The following is an 11,585-nucleotide window of genomic DNA, read 5'->3' as shown; positions in this document are numbered from 1 at the left end:
GCGAAGGGCACTGAAAGAATTTTTTGCAAAACGTTGATGGAAGACGCGGGCCGCGGGGTCGAATCCCGCGGCCCGCATATAGTATAAATTGCGAACGATGTTTTCTACCCCGCAGCAGTAACACGTGAAACAAACATTTGCACAGCATTTTCAAAACGCCGAACGCAGATATAAGTTGCCCCAAACGCACCCTTAGTGTGTTTGACATAACAAGGGGCAGATCTCAGATATGGCAGAATGAAATATGAAAGATAGCAAAGGCATTCTAGTATTTATACAAAAAAAAAAAAAAAAAAAAAAAAAAAAAAGGGAACTTGCTTAGATATCACGTAATTTTTATGTATTTAAATATCTACATCTATATTATGACATTTATATACTATTTTAGTACATAATCACATTAAAATATATGCATGAAAATGAATATTTAACTTGAAAAAAAAGTAACAATAAAGTTTTGCTGAAAGACATGAAAATATATAAAAAAAATTGTTGGGATGTAAATTCCCAAATACAAAATGTTGTGGAATATAAATTTCTACATGATACAACACCACCAAACTTCTATCCAAACTCATCTCACTGTAGATAAAATTAATACAACAAAGAAGAAGCTCTCAAGTGTCAGGCTTTCCAAAACCAGCAAAAAAAAAAAAACAAGTATAATTACATTTCTGAAATCTCTTCAACTTCTTCAGGCAATCCATGAAGAGGTGCTAACTTACTGGCCGTCGGAGTACCGGACAAAGAGGAAACATTGCTGAAAACACTACCATCGCCGGAAGTGTGCGGAGTATCCTTACCCGAACTTGAATCCAAAGCATATTCCTCAGCATGCTGTGAACCATTCAATGCACGGCAGTGTGGACAATAATATGTAATATAAGGAAAATCCTCCTTCCTGGCCAAACCTGTATTTAAAGGTGTTCAGAACAATATAATGTTACAGCTACATTGTTTTAAGATGTCCCTTACCATTGTGCATATGGCAGCTGCCACAAATGAGAGCATAGCATTGGGTCGGATCCTCGCCCACCAACAGAGCAGCAATTCTCGCCAGCCATCCACTTTCGCTAGGGTTTGGTCCCTGGTAATGTTCAACAAACTTCTGATTTTGTAAGTCAGCATCGTGTTTTTCATTGTCGTAGCCAATGGATGGATCATCAGCAAACTGCTGTGAAGTTCCTGTGCTGTGGCGCCTTGAATGAGATGGTTTCCTGTTTCGAAGTCCCTTGGATTGCACCAACTCCATATCATTGCTCTTACCTGCTGCCATGTTGCCAGCAACTGTAGAATCATCTCCTAAGAAGACCTTCAAGCCAGAGTCTGCTCCCAGCTTTGATGCTAGGATGGTTGCTGCCGCAGCTTTAGCGGCAGGATCCAGGTCATACCTCTGAATCAAACAGCTAAATATTTAGCGCTGAGTGTTTAAAGGCATGTGAACATATAGGAATGATATCAATATTACAATCAAAATGTACCTCGATAAGCTGTTGGGTGGCGTAATAGTTTGTTCTCTCTTTAAGCTCATCTATCTTAGCTTTTCTTTCCGCACGAAGTCTCTCTAGTGTGTTCTGATCCTTCCGTTCGACTGCAAGGACAATGATAAGGTGAAAAATACATACACACACACATATATATATATCTAATGATCAAATTCAGATCAATATTTTTGCCATCGTCTTGCAACACACACATAATGATCAAATTTACATCAATATTTTTGCCATCATCTTGCAACGCACAATATTACAACAATATTACACATTACCAAATAAAAAGGAACAAAGAGATCGTCATTCAAATAGTTCATCAATTTCCACATAAAACAAAACTGGGTTTATACCAAGAGAAGAATGCGTATTAAAGAGATGGGAAACGTAACAAAATTCAGAATCAATCTATTTCCACTCTTTTCTTCTTGACTTCTACAAAAGTATAAAAATGCCTTGCAGATAAACTAGATAATTTAAAAAGAGCTGTTCAGTAAACAGACATAAAACTAAACGTGAAATGAGTAAATTGCATCAATAAAATCAAAAACAGTCTGTGAGGCATGCAATCAATCTTTAACAGCTAAAGCAGCCTACACAAAAACAAAAACATATTAAAGGAAGTTGTGATTTTTTGCGCCATTTTGATACCAAATTTGTAAGTCAAGAATTGTTATAAAAAGAACAACATATGCAGAACCACCTAAATGCTAAAACAAATACTATCCCAAACGATATCTTATTTTTTGGTGGCTATTCATTTGTTCACAATAAACGGAATTTCCTCAAACTATAAGTTCTTCACCTTTCGCTTGTTTGTGAAAATACAAATATGATGCCCGGCTTCCATAAAAAAAAAACATAACTCTAGAATATCAATTTATGGCTAAATACATCGCAGTATTGATGCTATGGACGAGAACAAATACATTTATAATACATGGAGATGTGGGGCATATTGGAATGGCAGTATGGATGCTATGGACGAGAACAAATACATTTATAATACATGGAGATGTGGGACATATTGGAATAGTGCATGCTTAAGAATTTTAACTAAAATAATTGATATCATGAGATTCAAATGATCAGAAATAAAAAATCAGCATCAAATTAAAAGAATGAAGAAGCATTTCAAAGATTATTATAAATATAGCATAATCTTATATTTAAGTTATATAATGGATCTATGAATGGAAATGATGAGTGGTAGAAACTGATAATACAGGAAACTTGATTTGGTTTTATGATAAGATGACCAAATATGGAGATGATTTTTATGCTCAAGCAATTGATAGATTAAGCATATAGAATCCTTAAAGACCTTTAAGCATATAGAATCCTTAAAGACCTTCGTATGACTTATATTAACAATGAAAAGGCATATGATCAAAAACTTAAAGCATAAATTGCAGAAAATTATGGATAAAAAGTGTACGATAAAGGTATGTTAAAGTAATATAGATATAGCAATGAAACAAGTATCGAAATTAAAAATAGATGCACAGTGACAAAAAGACATTCAATCATACTACTACATCAAACATGATGATTAAGTCTACATATTTTATGAATTCATCACAGAGATTTTATCGATAGATAACTTCGTAAGTCAGTATTTTATCGTAGTCTCAGCAAATTATGACAAAATGAAAAAGTAAAATGATTGAAATTTTAGGGCACATGGCTTTGGATTAGTCGAACAAAACATGTGTAGTTGGATCACAAATTCAAAAAATCTAGAACTATTAATTATCAAACAATATTGGAGGTGCAAGGGATACATTGTTGTATAGGTTTACATATCCCGACTCTTTTGCACAAAAAGAATAATATACAAAGGAAAAAAACTTGTAAAATTAAAGAGGGGTGGTTAAAATGTAGAAGCTTTGAAAATACAATACGATAAAGGATATAATGATTAAAGGTAAGTTTTTTTTTTTAAATGACCAATTATGCTATGGATACGAGAATTGAGGCAAAAGCTAGAAGTGTTTTGGATATGTATAATAATGTATATAATTCAGCAATAATGAGGGGGGAAACAACAAGATTCGGCATAGGAAGGAATAATAATAGACCAAAATAACTTGGCTAGAAGTTATGGTTCAAGTTTGCCATAAACTACAGGTAACATGGTCACACCAAGCAAATTAGGTTAATGAAGATGAATAGTTAATAAAGCAACCTCAGCGATGATGATGAATATAATGGTTTGAGAACTAGATTCGTGCTACAAATAAATCTTCTCAAACCAGTTTACAAGGAAAACAATCTACTATTTAAACTGACAAGATTTCTGTCCACCAAAAAGTCTATAAACTTCTTTTCCAAGCAATCTTTGTATGGTCCTATTGAAAACTGTATGAATAAATTCCACAATACAAACTAGGTTACTCTAAAAAACAAAATCAAAATTAGGAGGCAAGTCCTCACTGCAAAACAGACCATTCAGAGTTGTATATCCTTTAAACAGATAAATAATTTTTAGGTTCAACTCCTTCACTCACAGCTCAACAAATAGAGTTAACAATGTGAAAAAATGAGACCCCAAAGAAGGAAGCATAAGATTGAAAAAGGAAAAAGAGGAAACCAGAAATAAGCAGTTTCAATAATTGATAACTAGCAAACATGGCGGAAAGAAAGAAGAAACCAGAAAATTATCTGTTACAAAAATAGATATATTACAAACAACATAACCCAATGGCAATGAACAGTCAAGAAATTTAATCCAACGCTTGAGTAGAAGTACTTACGCATCCTTGTGAAATTTGTCAATGCTAAGTAAATCAGAAGTGATGCGACAGGTAAGGCAAACATAGGTAAAACCCTTAAAGCCCTCATCTTCCAGTCCAGATCCGGTGACCTTGTTGTCATAATCGCGTAAGTCACCGCAATTACCTGAAAAACGTCAGCAGTCCAGTCAAAAGTAAAAAAGCAAAGAAGATATTACAAAGAAAAAAGCGGTACACACGGCATGTCCTTAAAAATCAAGAGAATTTGCATGTCTGCTAAGCGCAGACCTCACCGGTAGAGGTAGATGAATAATATAGTAGCATGTGAAATGATGAACACCATACATCACATGGTAACATTCTAAATGAAGACTAATATGAGATGATAATCATCTGAATGCATACCGCTTAGAAGCCTCACAAAAACCATCTAAGAATGTATCATCAACTCACCAGCGGCATTATGGCGTCAACTTGTGAAACCAACATCTTCTATTTCTCTTACCCTTTTTTTTATTCATTTATACCTTCACTGTTAACCCTTTATTGTTACAGATCTTAACAGGAGAGGCCACTAGGAATTTTCATTGAAGTATTTTTTATGATATGTCTATTTTCTTCAACTATATGGAACCAACAAAAAAAAACCTTAAGTTTCTGATGATCATTGCTCATCAGTATGCTGATTATTTCTTGTTTAAGAAGTCATATAAATGAGGTGTATCTAAATTTTTGGTGCAGGTCAAGTAAGTTTGCAAAGATTCTCATTCATATTCGTTTATAGATTTTTTTTTATATCAGTCTATAGATGTGTCAATTTAGTATTATCATGTTTCGGTTATGTTAGAAAAGTATTATATGCCGTATAAATATAATAAAGGCACATGATTCATTTCCTTAAAAGTTATTGCACTATAGTGAAAGTATTGTAAGCCCTAAATCTATATAAAGAGTGTTGACATTGTATGGAGGGAACTTTATCATTCAATGAAATAGTAATTTCATGATACTCTCTTACCCTTTTTTTCACCTCTTGACAATCGATTATGGTTCTCTCTCTCCTTTTAGATTCTGATGAAATTTCATCTGGTTTATAGTCATGTTACATCATTTGGTATTGAAACCAAATAGTCCTCACCAACTCCATAGAACTACTTCTTTATGAATCCAATCCATTAGCAAACAACTATTTTCTCATCAAACCCACCTCAATCAACCATATTTTTCCTTTTGTAGTTTCACAGTTGGTGTTTCCTTGTATCATGGAGCAACTATATCATCAATAAATTACTTTTTTGGATGCTTGAAATATATGATATTATATGTTTTTGTAGGTACATCAGAGAATACAAAAGGGCTTATTATCATCATAATATAAATGATATGATTATGATGAATATAAACTTTAAAAAACAATACTCATATCACAAAAGTTCACACCAGATCTTATAAAAATAGATATTTACATCAAACATGAATATTATTCTAATGACATCGATCATCAACCACAAGATGTAAATAAATTTGGTGCCGAGTCAATCTTCTCCAAATTTAAACAATGTTACAATTCATTTAGGCATTTTCAATATTGTTATAAATTGCTTCAATAAGACATGCAAGTAAATAATTTTAAAATTTGAAAGTATGATTGGTATTCTAAGATCTCATGAAACACAACATAGTTCTAAAATTATAAAGAAGGTCTTGCACAATTGCAATACAAAATCATTCAAGTAATAGATGAGAGAAACATTATAGATCAATCGAACATTACTATAGTGCCTGAGATCATATTAGATTCGGAACTCAAATCTTCTATAGTAATTGATGATGAACATGAGTTTGTGTTTGCACTGCCTACACAGATTGTTAAGTGCCCAAAATCACCGCATATGCCACCAGAGAATAATGCATACTCTCTAGTAATGATTCCATATTTTGATATTGAGTTTGTACTTCCACCTCCACCACAACCATACTATCTAAAGACTATATATTTTAATTTAGTTCAAGAATAACTCTAAGTTGCACAAACTTTCATAAAATCTTTTATTCTTCCTTCTACATAGCTTGCTATTGAGTTTGTGTTACACTACTATGTTGTTGAGTTTGTGCTACCATTATTACAAACTAGCATCACAAGGTTTGACTTAACTACATTCAACGTCAAGATAAATATTTGTCTCACCACCGCCAAAATCATTAGATATATTTGTTGTGCTCCTCATATCCTCAATTATTGATTGCATATCAACACACAAGCCCTTTTGTCTCCACTGCTACCATTATCATCTTTTAACCATAGAAGAAGAGCTTCATTTAGATATAGTGAAAGATATAGGATAAATAAGGTTGCCAAGATTTTCTTTCATTATTTAAATATGAAATCAATACTAACGATCGTGCATTATTTTCCGGTGACATATGAAGTAGTTTTGATCCCTTAATAATCATTGTAAGCAGTGTACACTAAAGCTCTTATTCATCATGAATTACTATAGAAGATTTGAGCTCCAATTTGGAATGATCTCAAGCAATAGAGTAATGTCTGATTGATCTACAATGTTTTCCTCACTATCACTAAAATGATTTTGTATCACAAATGTGCAAGTCCCTTTTTATAATTTTAGAACTATGTTGTGTTTCACGAGATCTTACAATGCCAGCCGTAGTTTCGGCATTTAAAATTATTTTCTTGCAAGCTTTATTAAAGCAATTAATAACAACATTGAACACGCCCAAATGAATCATATCATTATTTAAATTTGGAGGAGTGATTCGGACCTAAATTTATTAACATATTGTGATTGATGGATCAATGTCATTAGAATGATATTCTTGTTTGATGTAAACATCTATTTTTATGAGATATAGTGTGTGAACTTTTATGATATGAGTTTGTTCTTTTTCTAAATTTGTATCCATCAAAAGCATACTATTTATACTATGATGATGATAACCCTTTTTGTATTATTTAGTGTACTCATAAAAGTACATAAATCATAAATTCAAAGCATCCTAAAAAGTAATTTATTGACGACATAGTTGCTCCATGATACAAGAAGCTTAAACTGTGAAACTATAAAAGACAAAATATGGTTGATTGAGATAGATTTGATTGGACAAATATTTGTTTGCTAATTATGGGTTGGATTCATAAAGAAGCAGAACGATGGTCATTTCTGCCTAAAATTCAGCAATTCAAAAATTACAAATACCGAAAGAGATCAGGATATTGACCAACTATAATTTCTATGGAGACAGGTAAATTTATCTTTAAATCATCAATCTAAAAACTAGAATTGATCATCAAAATTTGTAACACTAAATAGGAACATGAATTTTGTGAAAAAACTGAAAAGAAATAAAGAATTGCTAAGCTGGTAAAGAATTGCTAAGCTGGTGCGTGCAATTCCTAATAGCAATTTTCTCATACAAGAGACCTAAAAGACTAGGAGAGTTCGTTCTCAAATACAATTTTAAAGAATTAATCTTCATTGTGATTAATTTATTCTTAAAGTTAACAAGCAATCAAGGCAGTAAGTAAATAGAGGAGAACCGGTAATTGGTTTAACACATACCATCTACAAATTTGACCGAGAGACATTCACCAAGATTGATAAAAACAAAAAAGTAACCTAATTTATGCACAAAATGCTCAATAGAAGATTCAATAAACCCGATCAAAGCCCTAACCATCCAAGCAAACAACAAGCACCAACCGCTTCGCATATTGCGTAAAATACACCAACAAACTGAAAAATAGAAAATAACCGTGCGCACCTCAAGAACAAACGAGAAGACGATAACATTCCTCGTCATCCTGCGAGACCTTAGAGCCCTCCTCTTCATCCTGGCATGGACGGACGCCTCCTCCTTAGAGAGGTAACTCAACCGCTTCTCATAGTCGTCGTTCCCTCCACCGAAGATCCCCCTCAACAGACGGCCCACTAATCCACTCCGCCGCTGTTTCGATTTGGCAGTTGTGCCGCTCTTTTTCGGCGGATTAACCACAGAGGAGGAGCTCGACAGATCGTCCCCTGCCGCTGCGGTGTCCTGGTCTGCCATATCGGTAAAGAAGGGAGGAAAAAGTTCTGGAAAATCTGAGGAACAAGAGATGATAAATTGGTTTTCGATTGATTGTCGCTTAGGCGGAGAGAAGAGGAAGAACAGCGAAATCGTTATAGGAAGAACAAGCGATGAGAAATCGTTTGATTGCCGCTTGGGTTCAGGTGTGGCTATTGGACCTGCCTCATAAATAGCCCTGCCTCATAAATGGGTGTAAATGAGCCGAACATGAGCATGAGCCCTGCCTCATAAATGGGTGTAAATGAGCCGAACACGAGCGTGTTCGGCTCAAAGTGTGTAAAAAATACCACTGTTTGTGCTCTGTTCATTTATATTTCGAACAGAAAATGTGTTCGTGTTTGACTCTTAATCTTAACGAGCAGAATACAAGTTGTTTGTGAAAGAGTCGTTTTGACAACTCTTGACACGCAACCGTAAGATATTAATGATCGAGGCAAGATTTAAGTCTTATTAGTTATATTTAAATATTATTTAGCTATAATTTAATATATTATTATTTTATTTTTAAAATGACTAAATTTAATTGATTATAAATCTTTGTAGGCTTATGGGCATATAAAATTTTTAAAAAACTACCCATTAAGATATATATATATTCAGAAAGCCCAAAGGCTAATGTATTAATTAGAAAGAAGGATAACGAGCCGAACACGAGCTTCTTAACGAGTCGAACACGAGCTGTTCACGAACAACGAACCGTTTTGACAGCCCTACTCATAATATCTAAGTTTTTTTTATTGGTTTTAAAAAAAATTACATACATACCACATAATTCTTATTTATTTATATATCTAACACATTTAAAATTTTATATTTACATATATAACATTATTATGTCATAAATCTATACTTGTATAAAATTCATCAGAGTCTATAAGATCCCGGATTGTTCTGGTTGATGCTCCAACCTAATTAATTTAAACAAATGATAAAACTCCAAGAAAAAAGATAGATGACAGTGGAAGCTGAATTCCCAAATGAAGGAGTCAAGAGGGGACTCGAACCCTTGGCTCTACCCGTCATTTATTATTTATAAGTTATGGTTTGAGTTCTCTGAGTGCTACATAAAAGATTATATAGCAAGCAATATACATGTAAGAAAAGGCTTCAAAAAGTACAGGTGACTTGTTGGCTTGATGTAAGCCTGAATTAGGTGAGGTTGTTGACTTATTGAAGAGGTCATATATTTTTCAAACTAACTGGGGCGCATCTACTTTATGAAAACTGCATTGCATGAGAAGTAAAGCAATCTTGATGCCATAATGGATGCCTCATTTGAATGAACACACAAGTTTGCCACATTGCCAACATATAGAGTGCTCGAGCTCGACTAGACAAGCCCGTGTTTTTGGTCCCGCATGCGAGATGCTCCATCAAATTCAACAAATGAGTATATATTGAGTTTAGTTTGGTGATGTGGTGTTCAGTTGTGGCTATTGGGTCTCCATCGGAGGTATGCATTTAGTTCTCTGATTTCCTTACTTATTTGCAAGTCAACTATGAGAAAAGCAAGAGAATGGGAAATCATTGACCAATTCTCAGTGGATTTAATACTTTATTCACCATCATTCCTAAGTCAGAGCTTTTGATGTCAACTCAGCTTTGTATTCAATTTATAGTGATTCATTATTTTTATTTCTTGCTTTTATTGAACTTGGGAAGAGCAACTAAGCATATTTAAGAAATCTCAAAGTGTGTTCTAGCTCATGTATTTTGACGCATTTGTCATTTACTCCATGTTCATATGGATTTCTCTCTTGTAAATTTCTCATCTCTCTACAAGAGTTAGTTTGCATTATAAATTCCATCTTTCATTGATGTCTATGTATAGTATTTTATGATCCTTGGACATTAAAGATTTTGAAGTTGGTGATGATGCGGTTACAACCATGATGCTAGAGGACTGCATTGTATCTACTTAGGAGAGGAAGAAATGACAGTTGGTTCTTGATGCATGTTTGAAGACTCACAGTGATAGAGTAATGAATTATTGTCTTAGCGTTGCACGAGAATTCAACACACACTAAAATAAAAGAAAACAACCAGTAGATAAACCATAAATTTTTACGTCATAAATTTGGAAAGGAAAAAACTGTGAGGCCTAGCCTAGCTAAAAAAAGCTACTATAAACTGAAGATTATAATTATGATATCTTGTCTGACAGACGGAAAAAGGTTACAGTCTCGCGAGTTACAACATTAATGCACGGAGGAACTTGTCATAAGAAATGAGTGGTGATCGATTGTGATTGATGATGGTTGACAAGTGGTGGTCGACGGCGGTAGTCGCGTTGGTCGGCGGTAGTCGACAGTGGTCGATGGTGGCGGAGTGATGCTAGACTCAGCTCCTTCTCTTCCTCATGCTCTCTTTCTCTCTCTCCTCTCATGAGAGGGATGAGACTTTATTTATAAAGTTCTAGGTGCAATTAATGCAGGAATATGAACCACTTTGATCAGACGATCCAGATAGTTTTCTTTGATCAGATGACATTTGATAGATATTTGAGTACCTTAATAACACCAGAATTGAGTGATCTTGTGCTCGTTCTATTCGTCCTGCTGAGATGCTCGATTCAATTATAAGCTCGTCGAATTCGATTATCATTTGACATTACAAATTTGTCCATAAAGCTTCCAAAAATGGTTTAATGGCTTGATCACAGCTTTATTTAACTAGGATTAGACCCATTTTAGTATCATTAGGCATGTCTTGTCGAGTCAGTCAGTTCGACTGTAAGTTTGTTGAAATTGGAGCTCAAGTGTTTCTTGCTCAAAAGCTTGCATCGAGATCCATGCTATGCCTCGAGATTTGTCTTAGATGATGGAGATTTGTTGAAGGAGTGTCAGTTCTAGTGCCACAAAGACGAAGAATGTGAAAGTGATAGCTTCAATGGATGAGTTAACTCTATAATAGCCTTATTAGGAGAGTCCACATGCATATCTATTGGTACAAGAATGATGTTGTGAAGTTTGGGTTGGTGAGTTGAGAAAACTTTGTGGATCGATCTACTACTTTATTTTTAACTTTATATTTCTTTGTTTTTAAGTTAAAAGATGAGCACGAGGTACATAATATATTGGTCCCTCATTACTATAAAGATGCCACCACAATTTAAGTTCTCGTCAATGGTGTTGTTCAGAGAGATTCACGTTCCCTTAGTGAATATTTCACTTTATTAAAGTCTTGAGCTAACTAGGCTCCATGATATGGTAGTCACTTCTATGGGTAGTGAGGTTCTAAGTTCATTGAAGCCATCCCAAAATGCTAA

The 11,585-nt window shown here is 34.2% G+C and overlaps 1 protein-coding gene across 1 annotated transcript; it reads right to left on the bottom strand.

The window, feature by feature from the left end:
- Positions 1-457: 457 nt before the first annotated feature.
- Positions 458-8,461, bottom strand: LOC110019009 (uncharacterized protein At2g24330-like). The gene is made up of 5 exons (XM_020716525.1): positions 8,012-8,461; positions 4,250-4,394; positions 1,482-1,591; positions 976-1,393; positions 458-911 (listed from the first exon to the last, which is right to left on the bottom strand). The coding sequence occupies exons 1-5, from the start codon at positions 8,294-8,296 to the stop codon at positions 667-669; spliced, it is 1,203 nt and encodes a 400-aa protein (XP_020572184.1). The 5' UTR covers positions 8,297-8,461; the 3' UTR covers positions 458-666.
- Positions 8,462-11,585: the final 3,124 nt, after the last annotated feature.

Source organism: Phalaenopsis equestris, unplaced genomic scaffold, assembly GCF_001263595.1.
Source record: "Phalaenopsis equestris unplaced genomic scaffold, ASM126359v1 Scaffold000038, whole genome shotgun sequence".
Classification (NCBI taxonomy): domain Eukaryota; kingdom Viridiplantae; phylum Streptophyta; class Magnoliopsida; order Asparagales; family Orchidaceae; genus Phalaenopsis; species Phalaenopsis equestris.
Note: the sequence above shows the minus strand (reverse complement) of the source record. Positions and strands in the feature narration are given on the sequence as shown.